The sequence below is a fragment of the Mixophyes fleayi genome, chromosome 3 (assembly GCF_038048845.1).
Source record: "Mixophyes fleayi isolate aMixFle1 chromosome 3, aMixFle1.hap1, whole genome shotgun sequence".
In the NCBI taxonomy this organism is placed as follows: Eukaryota; Metazoa; Chordata; class Amphibia; order Anura; family Limnodynastidae; genus Mixophyes; species Mixophyes fleayi.
The window spans coordinates 205914705-205933454 of record NC_134404.1 but is presented as its reverse complement, the minus strand read 5'-3'; the positions used below and the strand labels follow the sequence as shown (position 1 = coordinate 205933454).

The 18750-nt window shown below is 37.0% G+C and overlaps 1 protein-coding gene across 7 annotated transcripts in view; it reads right to left on the bottom strand.

Moving 5' to 3' along the window:
• Positions 1–1822: 1822 nt before the first annotated feature.
• NCOA7 (nuclear receptor coactivator 7) overlaps positions 1823–18750 on the bottom strand; it is a 198426-nt gene continuing 181498 nt past the window's right edge. For 6 of the 7 annotated variants that reach the window (XM_075203019.1, XM_075203018.1, XM_075203017.1 and 3 more), the window contains 6 exons: positions 16428–16575; positions 12919–13059; positions 8950–9102; positions 7184–7279; positions 5616–5689; positions 1823–3106 (listed from right to left, as the gene is read on the bottom strand). In XM_075203019.1, the coding sequence (XP_075059120.1) occupies positions 2971–3106; positions 5616–5689; positions 7184–7279; positions 8950–9102; positions 12919–13059; positions 16428–16575 (748 nt within the window). In that variant the 3' untranslated portion in view covers positions 1823–2970. Of the gene's footprint in view, positions 3107–5615; positions 5690–7183; positions 7280–8949; positions 9103–12918; positions 13060–13885; positions 14070–16427; positions 16576–18750 lie in introns of those variants that run through there. The other variant, XM_075203024.1, reaches the window with a different exon arrangement.

The window sequence follows — 18750 nt, the reverse complement described above, 5'->3', positions numbered from 1 at the left end:
GTGGTCTATTACATACAATGTTGGGTAATCACCTGGATATTGTAGAGGGTAGACCCAAAACGACCCCACTGCCAGATTGCAACCCAATTTCAATAATCTGACTCAATGTAGGCGAGGTTGGTAAAATAAGGTGCTATTGCCATGTTGGAATCTCCAATAATTTGTGCTGAGCAGCAAGATATCATCATATCAAATATGGACAGCTTTACAGGCAGTAACAGTTTATTATAGTTAATGGCCAACAGTGAGACCATCCATTTTAAATATAATACAGGGTGATTCAAAATTCGCAGTACACCCTTTTATTTAAAAAACTCTACAGGAAATTGGGAAACCTGAATACTCCAGTAAGGTATGGGTGATGTCTATCTTTTACGGTATGTACCAAACATGGGCGCCATCTTGAAATCGGCCCAATTCCTGTAGAGTTTTTGAAATAAAAGGGTGTACTGCGACTTTTGAATCACCCTGTAGAGTTGAAATATATATATATATATATAGATGACTGACATTCAGTTAAAGAAGGTTCATGGCTTTGTAACTTTGAATTAAATTGTTTATCCATTTTGCTTTCTCACTTTACTATTAGGATTATAATTGATATTTTGAAGGTTTAACAATGACCTGTTTATATGGCGTTAGTGCACCTCTAAGTGGTTCCATTGTGCACAAACCCCTCCCTAAATTTCAATAGTGTTCTATATAATTAGTTACCTGACCTCAGCTGGGGACAACACACATCTGGAACATTGTGTGCTATGAATGGGAAGTGTCTAATGCATCAAATGACTGCATTAGCATCATTGTTGTCCAATTAAAGTTCCACGTTAATTACAAATCTCCAGCTGGGCAGGTTTGAATTACTCACTGAGGTAGGCTGCTACAAGGAAAAGTGTTGTACTCTGTCAGAAAATGTTAGCTGTACTAAAGTAACAATAAGGTTCTAGAGGGGAATGGGGGATCAGGGCAACAACTTCCCCAACCACTATTTAGAAAAGGGGGACAATAGTGAGAAAGTCCTTCAAAACAATTGGCCCCATATTGCAACGTGTGGCACTAAAATAGGCAACATGCCCAATATTAAATCAGTATAGGTTATCCAACGGTGCCTGGTCAAAGTGGTCCAAGCAACAGATTTGGTCAGCTTATCTGAATAAAACACCAAAGACTGTATGGTCATACAACGTGAGCCTTTGTCACCATGTATTTCAGTGCTATGGTCAAGTACCTGTCCCACAGTAAACAACAGCGCAAACAAGGTCTTGACTTTTTTTTTCCCATAGAACAAAACTTCTTTTATTATAAGTGTTGAAACTTATCACTCAACCTTTAAATGCCATTGTGTATAACCGAGAACTTGCATAATGGAACAAAACTTATTGCTAAAGAAAAATATCTACATCAATAATCCATACATGCATATAATGTACATTGTTCATTTTTAGCAAGACATTCCCATAATTTATTGGCGTGAATATTATATATATATATATATATATATATGTAGCTTTATCTCTAAAATGTAGGTAATTATGTAGTTACTGGCAAAGTGTAAGAAATAAACTGTCCATGGCTCAATGTAATCTCCGTGGTAATTAAATAATGCATTATGCTTGATAATTGTCCATGAATGGTTGTCAAAATTTCTCTATATGTAGCGAGTGTATTCGGAGCTTGTAGCCTCACTACATTCATTGTAGTGGTTATTGTGGAAGTATCTGCTTTCTGATTAAATATACATATACCTCAAAGAGTTCTCAATATCATTTTTCTGCAAGAAAGTATTTCAAATTAATTTGTACATTGATAATAATAGTCAGTGTTTCCATATATTTACTTTATTACAAGAATTCTCCCAGCAGATCAGATAATTAAATGGCGGTCACATTACACTAACAATAAGATCCCCGAAAAAAAAAAAAAAAAAAAAAGTCTCAGAGAAAATTTTAGACGTTTACTAAATGACCTTACATTACACTCTGAGAAATAAGGCAAAGAAAATGGTTTAGAAAACGCAATTAAAAATTACAAAAATAAAATAAAGCAGCTTTCAGAAACGACCTGCGTTCCCCAGTACAATACTCTTCCTTGGAACAAGAAAGTCAACTGCTCAATATCGCATCTATCACAAGAAGCATTATTTGTCAACATTCTCCTGGCTAGCGACAGATGTACATGTAAAAACAATGACATGCCTCCTCCTTCCTATGATGCTCTAATGCACCTCCCCAAACGGCAACTGTAACCAACACAGAGTTCCAGCAATCAGTGAAATGAGGGGGACAAGAAGCTCTCATTGGTTTCTCCTTCAGACATCAGTTCTTTCCTCACACCTACAGTGTCATAAAGCTAATTTTAAGTGAAGTAGGTTGTTGGGTAGTGTAAATATCTGTGCCTATTTATTTTATAACTAAAATGCTTGTAAGAAAAGTGTATGAATGAAAGTCTAGAAATTTAAGGTCAGTAATATTGTTCAATAAATAAACTGAAAAGTAAATGTTAGCATTGTTCCCTTAAAGTGATAATAAGTTTCTCCTATTCTTGAAGGTTCATCATCTTGACATTCACATTTCATATTTATCCCGTGCTGAATAGAGGCAGCCTCTCACCAAGTTACTTTTTAGGAACCACATTGCATCATTTTGAGACTTCCACTCCCACTACTCACAAAGAGGCTCAATCCTGAGACATTAACATTTTATACAATGCTTCCAAAAAAAAAAAAAAAGCAAAAAAGCAAAAAACAAAACAAAAACGTAACCACATTCGTTCCAGTCCTGCATTTACTGCTTTATGCAGTCAAGGTTTGTTCATAATAGTGTTGCATTCTTGGAAAAATATGGATTCTTCAGTGCAATCATGAATAGCATAATGTTCTACGTTCAAACGCATATTTTTGTTAAATGCGCTGTCCGTTTTTCTCTCCCTGGCCTAACGTGAAATACACCCCTTCCACGTTGTTAATTAAGTTTATGCGAACGCCCACACTTCTATGTCCTGCACAATAAAATCTTCTTTCTTAGACAGGATGTCATTGTTAAATGTGCTACAGGAGTTACTTCGTCCATGATACAAATCCGAATCAAGCCACAAGCCAAAGCGACCTCTGGAAGAAGAAAACAATTATTAATAACTGTAAATAAAAATAAATAAAAAAAAAAGTTTACATTTACTTTGCAGTTTCATTATTGCCAAAAACAGAAGAGTAAACATCCGTTAATTCTGGCCTAATTTTAACGATGGACATTATTATAGAGACAATAGTCACTCACTTACACCTGTCCCAAGACAGATCTCAATCTCCTCTGTTTAATTGCATGGAAAACAAACTACATTAATTTCACATCAACTCAGCAAGTGCCTTCATCCCGCTAGCTGTAATTTTGATGAGCATAAATTGTTTTCTAGCAGAGGAATTATTCATTTATTTTTAAAATGTTTATTAAAAGTACAAGAAAAATAGAGGAAATATCCCTAAAAAAAAAATAAAAAAATCACTTGGGTATAGTGGGGATGTCTCCACTGTTTTAGTAAACATGGTTATGGATACAATGTGTTTGTAATTTCATGAACCTCACCCAAATCTTTGGTAAAGAAGCGTAATATGAGATCGAGGTTGATTATATCAGGCGATATAGGGGATCCTGTTCAAGATCTCTTCACTTGTCTCAATATATATCCCAACTCAACCACTTTGCTCTATGCTTCCAATCCACACTTATGTCTTGCTCCCATTACTGGCTATAAGACTACTCAGGCTGCACCCACTGTTTGGAATTCCCTCATGTACAGAAACAATTTCCTGCAGCCAGTATAACCTCCCCCCCACACACCTCTTTGGGCATGATTATACATTTCCCAAACCAGCATAGTAACCTCCCCAAAATAGTATACCCACCCCTCTGCACATTTCAAGCAAAACTTACATTTATTCTCTTTCCACACTCAACCTATTGACCCTGCAAACCAACTTTAGAATAGTAGCATTTAAACACATCCCATTGGCTCATATAAACGGTTTAAGCTACATTCAGATAAATGTGAATAGACTATATTTAAAATATAAAGGTCAGCTGGTTTGGGGAATCAAATTTGAGAGATTTAAATTATTGTCCCTGACATACTCCAGGGGTCAGTTTCACATGTTCCACTTTACCACAAAATAGAGATCTAACTTGTGGGGCTATTACAGTATTTGGGGAGTTCACGCTCTTCCATTTGATCACACACAATCCTTCCCTACATATCTAACATATTTTAAGTTATATAAAACAATGCAAAACATAGGTGCAATGGAAATTCAAAGGGCTGTTTTTTAGACTAAGGGGCAGAATAAATTGTTCCTAAGAACACTGCGAACGAGCATTTTTACCAACATTACAGTAAAAGTAACGCAGAGGCACATTGCGCAGATATTTAGGGAATTGAATCTGCCCCTAAAATGATTAGAATGCCATAAAAAAGAGAAATTGCTGAAGTGTGTCCAACATAGTGAATTTTGTTTACATTCATTTGGCAAGAGTATGTGGAAAACATGAAGCAAGGATACCATGTAGGTGGTTAGAAACAGTCCAAGCTCCTTGTGGATGGGAGTTTAGCACTACAGAGTTGTGTAACCTTAGCTATTTACAGTGCCACATAACGTTTGTTATGAATTCAGAGTTTTAAGGTACAGTGGAAATAGAACTAAAAAAAATTTGGGGCAAATTTTTTATTTTTATTGTAGTCATTTTGGAGTTTGGGAAACAGTGTATACCATGCATTTAGATAGGTCCAAGAAGGAAGTTTAATATTGTGAGATTGTCTCAGATGGATTATGTAGAGGCAGTAGTTAAGGTCTGCTCATTTTCATAACAGGAAAGAAGACTAAAGTCTGTTGCAGTATGATGGGATTAGATATCATAGCAAATCATTTTGGTAGAGCCAAATGTATTTAATCTGCACAAATCGTGCAAATTTCTGTCTACAAACAGAAATGGTCGAAATATTAGGAATGCCACTAAAAGTAATAGCTAGGCGTTCAATAGTTAAATGAAACACGTTGGATGAATGAAAATTGATCCATACAGAGAAACGTTTTGACATAAAAATCTTCCTGCACCAGTGGGACAGGAGCCTCATACTACTACTCTGTTCTATCAAGGACCCTGCTCCTTCCACAGTCCAACACTCAGTCTGTTCTCTCTCCATTCCCTTCCTCACATAATGACACTGCCCATGTCACATGCAGTCCTGAACTTACACTTGCTACAGACACTCAAGTGGACAGGTCATGGTCTAACATATCAGGACATTGATCGTCTAAAATATTGGTTGCAGACTGTTCTATCCCAACCCACTTCAAAAACAGAGGCCATCATGGAAGAGCACCAATAAAGAGGTTCAGAAACTAAACCCTTAAAATATATTTTTTTTAAAAATATAAAAAAAAATAAAAAAATTATGTGATGTCTCTAGTTCTTATCTGTACTAAATCAGGGAATTTAACTCACATTTTCATAAATATTATTGTAGTTTCTGGAAACTACAATAAAGATGTATGTGTACGCTTATGTAGTGTTTTCATCTAACTGTTGCATAAATAAGACACTTAAAAAGAACAGTTGAATACTAACCCTCCGCCACCAACCTCCAAAGAACCAATATCTCCATTGATGAAATAAGAGTTCTCTCCACTCCACTTGAATGCCTACAATAAAAAAAAATAGGTTATACAGAGAACATAATGCTTATAACTGCATACCTCGCCTGCTTGTCTCTGCAGACACGGATCGCACATAGTGTGCGGCTGCTGACAGAACATCCCTGCTAAGGGGGGGTGGGGTACGGGGAGATTGTGCCCCCCCCCCCCCAAAAAAAATAAAAATATATCCACCACTGTATTATACCATTCAACTGTTTGCCAGGCAGAGATTCCACACTTAATACAGCATACAGTGTAGTGACAGGATAAGACCACTGGGTGTCACTATGTACTACTCCCAACTCCAGCATTTGCAAAGTTATAGTAGAAAGCAGGAATTTAGTACAATACAATTCAATGCTTTGCTTAAACAAAATTCTTAAATTCAAAATTCTTAAGTATTATATTTTCTTAAAGATCATATTTGAAAACAGAAGGCACTCAAACCCCCGCCCAAAAAAAAAAATGCCATATTTGTAATTAAGTTTGAAGTGTGAATATTTTCTTTATTTTTTTTTTATCAGGTCCTCAGTGGCAAAATATTAAAAAATACAGATTAAAAGAAAAAGTGAAAACGGAGAATAATAAAGGGTTTGGTAAAATATTTTTTAACAAGCACTTCAGTGGGGGTGGACTATCAGATCTGGCATGTTGGAATCCTCATGAGTTTTATTACAATCATGTATACTTTGTAAGCAATATCAATATTATTTAGATATGTCATAAGGATAATAAACTGTGTATTATGACAGACTGTCAATTCTATTTTTACCATTGTACACAATAAACTATATATTTTCTCACAATCTTGTGTTTAATTTTTTACTCTTGGATACACAATACAGGTCACAATTAGAATTATCATCAATTTATCTCTTGGGTCAAAAAAAGGGTACAGAGCATATGGGATATTATTTCTTATATATGACTACTGGTTGTTTGAGCATATTATAATACTACCAAAAGTCATCTACCTGAAGTGTTTTACATTACAGGTATGTCCCATACAATTTATCACACATCCAGATCTCCTCCCATATCTTTGTTAATATATATTTTATTTTTAGCATCTTTTATATTATTAGTTTTATAAATTTATACCAATTTGCTATCCTTCCTATTTATTGTCAAATCTAATCCAATACACCAAAAACACCTGTTACTGGGAAAAGAAGTGGAAGGTTTCTGTCATAATAAAGCTACATCATTCAGCAGCAATACAGGATTTAATGGGTGGATACCAGATATAGCCACTATTTAGTAGGAGTGTAGAATTCAGTGAATGGGTAACATCCACTGACTTCATCCCTGCTAAGATCTGTGGACCTCATGTACAAAATCTGCCCTGCTCCGGCCAATTAATTTTAGCATTACAGGGGCACTACAGTGACGGATTCAATATTATAAAGATGAAGGGATGGGGATGCCTTGCGCACAAACATATTTCATTTTTTTTTTTTAAACTTTATAGTAAAAAACACGTAAATAAAAAAGATTTACCTTAAAATCAGGATTGAACGTGAAAAGGAACGTTTCCCCTGTGCCATAATAATGATCACTGAGTCTGAAGGGATGTGTTGCATATGTCCCAAACACCTGATTTAAAAAATAAAAATAAATACAATATTTTGGTTCACAGAAAATCAAAGTGCTGCACGTAGGCACAGACACCGAAGACCACCACAGTGACATGAAGGTTGGTCAGTCAGGCCTCGGTAGTCTATGGATAGGTTTTCACAGGCTGACTGCGTTCAAGAGACTGAAGGCCAAGCTTTGTTTCTCCATCTCCCATCCTGTTGTTCATCTTCCCAAATAACTATTCAGAGCAGGGACGGGGCCATTCACAGTTCAGCGGAAGAGAACGACTACTGTCCCGACCAAGGGAAAACTATGTAAAATGTGTATCTCATCAAGCAAAAACAGGATGGGACTTCAGTACATAAGAGCAACTGTGAGTAAATTCAGGTAGGTAGTGAGGGCCGACGGTAACTAGCAGACTGATCGAAAGCAGGAACATACAGTAGAGAGGCCAGTGCTGAATCAAGTTTTGTGCCTCTATATGCAAAAAAGCATATTGACAGGATTCGCATCAACGGGCCCCACCCACTGCTGCACGATCATGTAATTCATGTAACAGCGCCATGGATAATGGAGTCATCGAGACCCCGTCCACTTCACAAAAAAAGTGCATCAGGATCCAGGAAGGAAACCTACTCTCCCACGAGTCATCATGGAAATTAGAGTCTCTCGCTGACAGAGAGCAGGCAAGAATGTATGTTGACATTGCACTGATGTCGTCATGTGCCCAATAATGCCTCTCATATGCTATTTAAATTTATGTAAATTCACAAAAAGCCACGCCTGTATAAGCATATCTACATTTTATAACCACAACTATAATCTGTTTAGGACACCTTCCATTTAGTTTTTATAAGCTTGCACTAGACAATTACTTTTGTGCCAACATAATTTTCATAAGGGTACAGGAATTATTTTTTACCCATGTTTTATGAAGAGATTACTTTGCTCACACATTTGTATTCACTGGCCTTATATTCTCCTTCAGTGGTTCGGTTGCTTACACTAGATGGCCACCAGGGTGTAGTACCAATTAATGGTACTGACTACCCCGACAGAGGACAGAACGACATGAGGAGTGCGATTACCTAGTACACCGACCTTCCAAGAAAACTACCGATAGCAATCCAGATGACTTCATATTCCGATTGGCTGTCTTGTAGACTGCTGAAAATGACGCGATTAGAAACACCGACTTCCCTGTTTATTTCCTGTAAGTATCATTTTAGGGGTTAAGGGGATTAGGATTAACCTTAACCCCTAAAATGATATTTACAGGAAATAAACAGGGAAGTCGGTGTTTCTAATCGCGCCATTTTCAGCAGTCTACAAGACAGCCAATCGGAATATGAAGTCATCTGGATTGCTATCGGTAGTTTTCTTGGAAGGTCGGTGTACTAGGTAATCGCACTCCTCATGTCGTTCTGTCCTCTGTCGGGGTAGTCCGTATCGTGAAACTGACTACCACTGGGCCACCAAGCCACAAGTTGTAACTCCTCTACGATATTTATGACATGCAAATACTAGAATGTACAAATTTCAGCTCAGTTTTATTGTAAAGAAAAATTTAAAAGAAATAAAAGGGCACGCATTAAACAGGGGAGAAGGTGTATTGTATGTAATCACAGCCATCATCCTATGCTGCCAGCCACAGCTCTTCCACAACACCGATTCACATGCATAAATACCTGGCTGTCCATGTCTTTGATAACCAGAAGCACTGGGCAGTCCAGAGAAGCTAGGTTCCTGTACAAGGTCTTCAGGCTGGTTCCATGCTGCCGTGTACTGTAAACCAGATGCCAAGGATAGCCTTGTACCCTAGCAGGCAGGCGGTGTGCCAGCTGGATAAATGGGAAAAAAAAAAAAAGTTTTAAAGGTTGATCATTTTGGTCTTGTAAAGTTTATTCATGCAGCTGTGAGAATATAAAGGATAAACACATGGCATGGATACATTCGATATTTCAAGGTGCCCTTTCATCAAGAGAACGTGTATTTAAGTGGAAGAACAACCCAACAAAAACATGAAACGTATCTCTGTAGATTAGGTATATTTCTACATTTAGACATTTTAGCCTTATTTTGTGCACATAAATTAGAAGGAAAAAAAAAAAAAAGTGTATAAAAAGCAACTTTCCTGATTGGAAGATAAAGCTATGTACCGTACATTTGTGTGCTTCCCATAATTATTTTTCATGTTTATTATACATGCAATGTGTTGATGAGCATTAGCAACAGTTTATTTACATTTAACAAACCTTTACAATTCCCGCTATGTGCGTTACACAAGAGAGGGAAAACAATCTGATATAATCCATGCAATTGTATGATTGTTTGAGTTGCTCAATACTGGAAAAAAAAACACAGTTCTTCTGCTTTGTGTGACGGCAAAAATGTTAAGTCTAAAATAGGATAATCCCACCCATATTACATTTTCCATCGGACATTCACCGTACCTCCACCAAGCACAACTGTCGGATCCCAAGCCAGCACTGTAATAAATTATATTTTTTACATTGACAAGTGCCAGCTGTGCAAATAAAATAGGTTGTTACTTTCTATTACAATTGTTGAGTGGATAGAGCCGCAGCTCTGACCATCCATGTTACAAATGGATAAAAACAGGGTAGTTTGGACTACCCACTATACTGATTGACAGCTGGAAGAATTAGTCTTTGGAAATAAATGTACCCTGCCCTGTGCTACAAATTGAAGGGATGGTGACATAGGCAAGACATAGTTCTGTGTATGGTTGGGAGGAGTCGGCAAGAAAATGTATTGTGGGTGCACACACTGAACAACGGGAGGACCTTTTAGAAATAGATGTGGCAGCCTGATGTGACTGATGCAAGAAAACACAAATGCTGTATTAGAAACAGAAAAAAGTTGAGTACAAATGAAAGTTTACCTTTATCCCACCTTCTAAAAACAACTCGCTTTGTAGCCAACAGGGTCCCTAACTTGCAAACCAATTACAACAGGACACTTAAAATGGGGTAGTTTACTTGTTACTATTGCACAGCTTTGAGTTCCCCTCTTTTTCTAAAACTATACATGAAGACATCTGGCTGTACCTAATGCAGCACAAAAATCCTCATGTCTGAACACATTCCTAATTTCCATGCATGACAGCAGCTATACTATTTGCACAGCCAATGTTCAATTATTCATTATATTTATATATGTAAAAAAACAACACCACAGTTTGCAAAATGGCATTAAAAAGAAAGGAGTATTGAACATTTAGTGACCTTTAACAAACATGACTACACATTAAAAGGAAACTATGTCTATGGGGGGGGGGGGGGGGAATTCAATTCAATGCAGCGCTAAATCTATTACCGATAATTTTAACCCCGATTTCTGCTTGCGGCTCCCTGAGCTGCAAGCAAAAACCAGCGTTAGAATTTACTGTATTAACGGTAATAGTGCGCACTATTGCCGTAATATCGGTAATAGTGCGCACTATTGCCGTAATATCGGTAATAGTGCGCACTATTGCCGTAATATCGGTAATAGTGCGCACTATTGCCGTAATATCGGTAATAGTGCGCACTATTGCCGTAATATCTAACAATTGCATATTTTCTGTAAAGTGTGCTTTCATCCAATGTGAAATGGCAGAGGCCCTGGCACCCACTTATCTAGTGTCCCATTTGTCTAAACCTACCCTGCCTTATGTGGCAGAAAGTGTTGTGTGTCATTTGGAAGACCTTGGTCTGAGATGCCCAGCCTCAAAGCACACCACCACTAATAGGACATTTCTCAGTAGGTGGCTTAGGCTATTAGGATGCCACAATAAAAGAATTGTGACTGTTCCGTTGTGAGACCGCTACATAGAGGCAGGCGTACATCTGTGAGGAGACAAAATTGGAGCCCCATCTCAGGCGTCACCATAAAGAGATATCACAGGCACAGTAGATGCAAACTCTTATATATAAAGTATCACCAGCTAGGAGTTTAGAAAAAGCAATCCATCTACTTCCCTGGAATCTCCCTACATGCTGATAACTAATAAAAGGTGATCAGTTAAAGCAGCTTCCAATTCAAATATATAAATCACTTTTACAATCATATGGTATAAACCCCAATTAATTACCTGTAGTACAGACTTTATCTATGTGGGGAGGGAACACAAAAACACCCAAATGAGAAGCATAATCCCTGCACAGTATTACTACAAACTGTTCTACAGTGCGAGTTTTAGTCAAGTTTCTTAATAACTGGGAAGAGCATTTAAAAACCAACAAATGGACGAGCTGCACTTTTTCAAATTAACAAAAATAACTGTCTGATTTTTATTTTTTTTTAAGATGGGAAATTGTATCAATTTTACGATACCAACATAAAAACTGTGCGAACAATCAAAAAACACCTTCACAGGAAAAAGGTCAATCCAAAGTGAGCAGGTTCACTAAATCTGAAAGTTATAGCTCAATATCAGTTCAGTCACTGCAGATTGTTTCTGTTAAATAAACATATAAATCATTTTTGTAATCACACTCTTTAAAACAAAGAATACTGATATTTTATCAGTTTTGCATTTACTCATCAAGTATTGTTGATAGACAACCAAGTTTCAGCTCTAAAAATACCCAAAAACCACCAAAAAAGGAAGTGGTTTGCAATGTTTAGAAAAATAAACACATTATGAAAAGCCGTAATTTAACCGTTTTGTTCATATGTAAGCTGCAAGTATTAAGATTGTTTACATACCCCCAGAAATTAAAGTATAGCTTAAATTATTGTCACAAGAAATTATATATATATACACACACATATATATATATATATATATATATATATATATATATATATATATATATATATATATATATATATATATATATATATATATATATATATATATATATATATATATATATATATATACATATACATATACACACATACACATACATACATATACACATATACATGCATATACATATTAACACACACACTAAACTTTAAACATTTTTGCAAACAACCATTAAATATACATTTTTGTGATCGCTTTTATCTACCACGTTTCCTCCAGAGCACAGATTACATTTGTTAGCATGGAAATAAAATATATTTGTCCAAGAGAATTATATAGGGGAGGGGGGGGGGGGGGGTGAGGAACGGCAAAGGTAGCATAACAATGCACTGTTCCCACCATTGCTTCTGGGAAGACAATGTTATTGTAAACTAAGCACTTTGCAATTAGATTCTTCCAGCAGTTACTGTATGTGACAACTGAAAGCTATTCCCAAATTGAATCTGCAAGTACATCTTATAAAAGGTTATCAAATGTATATTTTAGACATTTGTAGGACCTAAACACACCTTATGGGGCAAATTCAATTAGCTGCAAAGTGTCTTACGACCATTCCGAAGACACTTCGTGGGGGATATTTGTACAGAAATATATATGTTTTGAGGACCATCGCCGCTAATTGAATGTGCCCCTAACTGTTATTTAGTTTACAATATTGTAAAGATATAGCCAACGTACACCTGGACAGAACTGAATATCGTAATTATAACTTTCACCCTTTGTGGTTTCTAAACCATTTACATATTTTAAGTTTAAAATGTTAATACTGTTAACACAAATTATTTGTAATGTTTAAAATAAATAAAATTATAACAAACAAAAGGCTAAGGTGGTCTACCTTCTCAATATGCATGTCCTCCAGCAGATTGCTCGTTTGCTTTAGATCAGGCAGAAAATCCTCAAGCGCTTCCTCCTCCTCCTCCTCCTCCTCATAGCTGCAGGTACTCTTCCGACGCTTCGCCTCTTCTACAGTGATTATCTATTAAACAAAACATATTTAGGAATCCATGCATTAAAATAGGTTGAACGCAAACGGATCAAATAAGCAGCACAGTAGTACATAATGCAGCATACTAAATGTTTGTCACACAGCATTTACATCCGTATACTTTGCCGTTTTCCATTCCCTGCTTAGGACCTAGGACAGTAATTTTAGAACAGATTACCTAATCTGGCTGAGTGACAATGTTCTCCCAATTACCCACAGACTGCAAAAAAAAACAAGTTATTTCACTTTTGTTCATTAATTTGCCCAAATAAATACCAAACAGCTGTTTGTGAGTGATCGTAACCAATACAGCAAATATTCACCAAATTTGATTACTCTAAATATTTCTAATTTCAGAAGAGTATATATATCCTTATTTGTCTGTCTAATGAACCTCTCACTGCTATAAACAAACTGAATTGGGATTATAGCCTAAACAGACATTACAGCAAGTTAATTAACAATTTGTTGAAATAACATTTTGCTAATTTTAGAAATCCTTGGAAATATTGCCAATGTAAACGTAACAATTTACAAGCTTATTAAAATAGTAATACAAAATATGTGGCCAAGTTGCAATTGCAAATTTACATCTCATAATGGGGTCATATTCTCCCAAAAAATGTTTTTGGGTTGTTTTTTTTTTAACAGAAGTTATAACAAAACATACAAAAACACATTTCAAATTGATAAAAATGAACTTCCAACACCACACATGCTTTCATTAACATTTGTTAGAAAACAGACATTCATAGATATAAAAAAATTTAAATTGGCAAAAAATATATAATTACAGTTGTATCAATCAATGACAAACCTGCACATAAGGTTCCTGACCCCCACTTGCGATGTAGAGGACTTTGATATTTAGCGACTTATGAAGAGACCTCATGGTAGATGTCTAGTACAATAGATAGCCTACAGCCACATTGGTCCTTTATAAGCACTACTGTAGGCATGTGCTTTCTAATCTGCAGCCAGACTGTTGAAACCAAAAAAGGGTTTCACTTTCTAGCTACCCATTTAACTTTCTATTTCCTGGACGGGAGGAGGAGTTTTGTGCACGAAACAACTTGTCTTTGTCAGTGCAACACACATATTTGTACAATCTGTTAATCTATTACCAAAATATGACATTTTTAATAGCTTGTGTAAAATAATGAGCCTCTCCAATTTGAAGAGCAACAAATAAAGTACATTGGTGCAGTGGAGTGCAGATTTCTCTTAGTATGTTTAGTTTGGTCAGGATGTGGTGTTGAGACCATTTACTGTCTGCATTATTAATCTAGGGGTAAATACATGTTTTCCTGGAAAAAAAAAAAAAAAAAAAAAATAACGTACATTTACTTCAAAAGAATATATAAAAGACGGAAAAAAAAAAAAAAAAAGAATAAATTAGTCATCCATCAAAGCTTAACTTCATTTGCTACCTCTGACATTTAAAAATGTACATTACTCCTGCTTTGCAAATAAATGCACATTTTTAGAGCTTTAACAACAGCAGCAAGTTGATTTTAACAGAGTCCCCAATGGTCACATGTGAGGCAAAGAGGCCACATATTACACTTATAGAAAATAAAAAGGGAGATTTCAAAGAAGCCATTGCGCTACCTATTGCCGCTATTGTATCAGAGAGGTGGTGTACACAACTTAAGCAACAGTTCTACTTCTGATGGGTAATGCTAGTCAATGGGCTGAAGAACTCACCACCATCCAGTCGCAGAAAGGAAAAAAAAACTGTATGCATGCCCCTTTCATGTCAAAGGGAAAGTCATATGGATCAGGATGGCCACAGCTCAGCCACTTTAAGACTACATGCATCCATCAAACCTAACAAGCGTTATCAAATGTAAAGACTGGCTTTGGGCAAGTGTAAAAATTGTGATAAGAGGTTAAAAAAAAAAAAAAAAAGGAGCATGCACTACACATGTACACATGTTTGGGCATGCGGATGCCCAAAGAGTTCATTTCTGGCGCTATGTGCCAAAAGTACAACATTTGCTCCGGTTATCATGGGAACTGGAGAACTGTGGTGCCAATAGTACCCTATTCCCGGTGGTCAAGCAGAAGGACCGAAGCAGTAGCAAATGAATCCAGTGGAATTAATTTAGTAGCAACCACACTGTAGCACCAGTAGGCAACCCCCAATCCTGGGGAGAGGAGCAGTCAAAAAAATATAAATCGGAATGCTCTCTCCCTGTTAACAGCCCTCCCACACATTAATTGGCTAAACCCAAACTCAGCCTGGGTATGTACATTAGGACATCAGGCCTGGGAGGAGTGAAAGTCCCATTTGATAGATAGATCACCCCCCACCCCTAATTTAAACGTACAGCATGCAATGAACTACATAAAGTTTTGACTTTCAGAGACACAAACCATCTGTCTGAGAACAGGTAAAATGTTAGGTATTTCCCTACTTCATAAAGGAGCCGCTCTCCTCTTTCAGACACACACAAACCTCCTAATGGAACAGAGCAATCTAGATTTACAACCCAGCTGTATGAACAGTGAGGATTTTATGCGTCACGCTAAATTTGCAGTTTAACATATTATCCATTTCAAATGACTGGGGGTGGGAATTCAATTCAGCTGCGCTTTAATTCTATTACCGTTAATACGGTAATCTTTAACCCAGATTTCTGCTCGCGACTCCGAGCTGCAAGCAAAAACCAGGGTTACAGATTACCGTATTAACGGTAATAGTGCGCACTATTACCGTAATATTAATAGTGCACAGGCCGCGTTACTTTCAGCAGAAACGCGGCCAATTGAATTCCCCCCTTTGAATATTGTTTGTTCTCGCTGGGGTGGTTCCCAAGCACTAATCTTGCACACTGGCCTACAAATTTCTTAGGGAGAGGCTTTTGTGTTTGTGTTAATTAACAGGCTAAAAGCAAGAACAATGTACAAGATGTGATCTATGCTTTTAAAACAGCCTTTTTTCCGTGTCCAAGTGAACAAAACCTTCGAGACAGCTGAAGCTGCTCCCACCTCTATAGGAACGTGTCCAGATAGGATCCTATGAAGGTCAAAATGTTGTGACTACAGTTGTTTAAGTTATTCTGACATTACTGACCCTGCCACTATATGATTATATCAACCCACACAATGCATTTGTAAAGAGCAAGTCTGCAAGCCTTCCAGTCAGTGTCTGTCTATTTAGAGAAGCAGCTCCCACAGACATCAGCATGCTGCACAAGGGGAAAACGTGTAAAATGCATTATTTCAAGTATATTTTAAGCTTATTAAAAAGCAAGTAAAGGCTGTGTATGGTCTTTTTTGCACATCCGGACATATTAAGGTACATAAGCTGTCTATTGCACATTAAGTAACTCTAAAGAGGAAAACAGTCTTACCTCCCAGCTTTTCGTAGAGGGTTCACTGAAGAAGTTGTCAATCATAGTTAGCTCATCTTTCTCCACAACCACAAACCCTTGTTCTTTTGCATCTTTCCCATAGACGTCTGGTGACCATTGGACAAAAAATGTGTATAGATGATCCACCCTGTGGACAGAAGCATGGCAAGCACAGGTTAGAAATAAGCTGCTGTCAAGACCGATAAATCCGTGACATATAAACTGTGTCTTAATTCTTATTATGCAAAACATATTACATTTTTTTAGCAGACAAAAATGAAAAAAAAAAAAGTTTAGACCAAAGCCAACTTTATTTACATTTGCAGTAAAGAGTCAGAAACCAAAGTTTTAGAATATTTAAGTGGTCAAAGTCTAGTTATGACTCCTTGCATTATTTTGGAATGAGATACTTTCCAAACCAAGGACCAATTTTAATATCCATATCTTGGCAATAGGGAGTTATAGGTTCTGCAAAGAAAAATATATTTTTCCAATATACAATTTTTGTAAAAGCAGGTAATATTTACTGTTTGAGGGGTTTGAAAAATTGCTAAATAGCTCTGGTATATCAAAAGTGATAGCTTAAAAGTTCAGGGTCAGTAATTCCAGGGATCAATTCAAAGACAAACATAGCTTGTATGAGGAACTATAAAAGAAATATATATGATATAGTGGATGTCCTACAAGTATAGAATAAGTGCAACAAACAAAGAAGAACGTTAGATCATCATACTTTTAGGTTCCTAGAGCGGAAGGGTCTTAGGCAAAGGCTAGAGAAAAGGGGAAAGAAAATAGTGTCTCTGATGTGAAGCGTTAGCAAGCCCTATAGTGTCCAATGAAGGGCACTCTAATCTTATAAACTAGCATGTTTTAAAATGTACAACCCCCTAGAAGAAGCTGGACCAAACTGTACCGGTGCCGAGTGAATATTACTGTGCTATTTGATCAGTGATGCTTATGGAGCAAGTATGCTTAACTTCCCTGCAGCAGGACACATACAGCACAAAACAATCCACTATACCAACTGTCACATAGAGCTTGCATTCTTCAGCCTATAAGCAATGAATACATTCAATTCACACACCACACCCTCCTTGAATAAATAACAAAAATGTAATCAGAAGGATTTCCCAATGCTAAAACGAAGTATCATGGGCAAGCAGCCAGAATGCATAGTTTCTTACGGAGAAACGAAAATAAAACGTATAGAGAAACAAATCTTGGAATCAAACATTTATGCTACTCAAGGTTTGTACTCCTTGACAAACCCTGTTAATCTCAATTCACTCAGGCACCTGAACAAGGACAATTGTCCCCTTTGAGCTGGTCCATATAGGAGGGAAAAAAAAAGAATATATGTGCGTGAGGGTCATGCACAAAGTGGGTAACAAGTAGAGATGGGCGGGTTCGGTTCCCCGAGATCCAAACCCACCCGAACTTCACCTATCCGAGCAGGCTCGGTACTCTCCCGCCCATTCGGATTCGAAATCGAGGCAAAACGTCATTGTGACGTAGTCGGATCTCAGAGCTCGGTTCTCGCAATATTTGAAATGCATAAATACCCGCCTACACAGCAATCCATCGCCATTTGACAGAGGGAGAGAGCAGGGTTAGATCACAGGCTGTATTAGAGCAGGGACAGAGCAATTATTGTATACCTTATTCTTCTATTATTTGAATTCTGATATCAATTCTATTAGCAATTGTTAGAGCAGGAAGAGAGGAGGATAGAGGAGGCATTTTTTTTTTCAATATTTTGCACTACAAGTGCTTTGGCCTCATTAAAATGGATTCAAAGCAGTCCACACATGAGCAGGATCAGCAAGCAGGTGCTTGCACCGGTCCTGATGGTAGTGCTCCCACTACATCATCTGGTAAAGCCTATGTAAAAGTACATAGTCTTTTTAAATGAGGGGGGGAAAAAAAAACAAAAAAAAAAAAAACACACCAATTTTTTTTTTACTGTGTTGAAGTGAAAAAGAAGTATAACTGAGGAAAAAAGTTAAGTGGCGATAAAAACAAAATTGCCAACATGCCATTCTACACGCGCAGTGGCAAAGAAAGAATGAGGCCTTTGCCTTTCTCTATTAGTGGCAGATCAAAAAATGTTACTGAGCCTTATTCTTGTACGGTCACTCGTGACCAAGGAAGACCAAGTAATTTGGAGTCTAAAAGTGGTGCACAACTACTGTTACTGTTTTCTTGCAGCTCGGCTTTCACGTGTAAGGCATTAGAGGATAATGTATGCTCTGAATCAGAATGACACCAATCCCTGTGGAGAGTCCATCCACCAGTGGTATGTGTAATCGTAAGCATTCTGTTT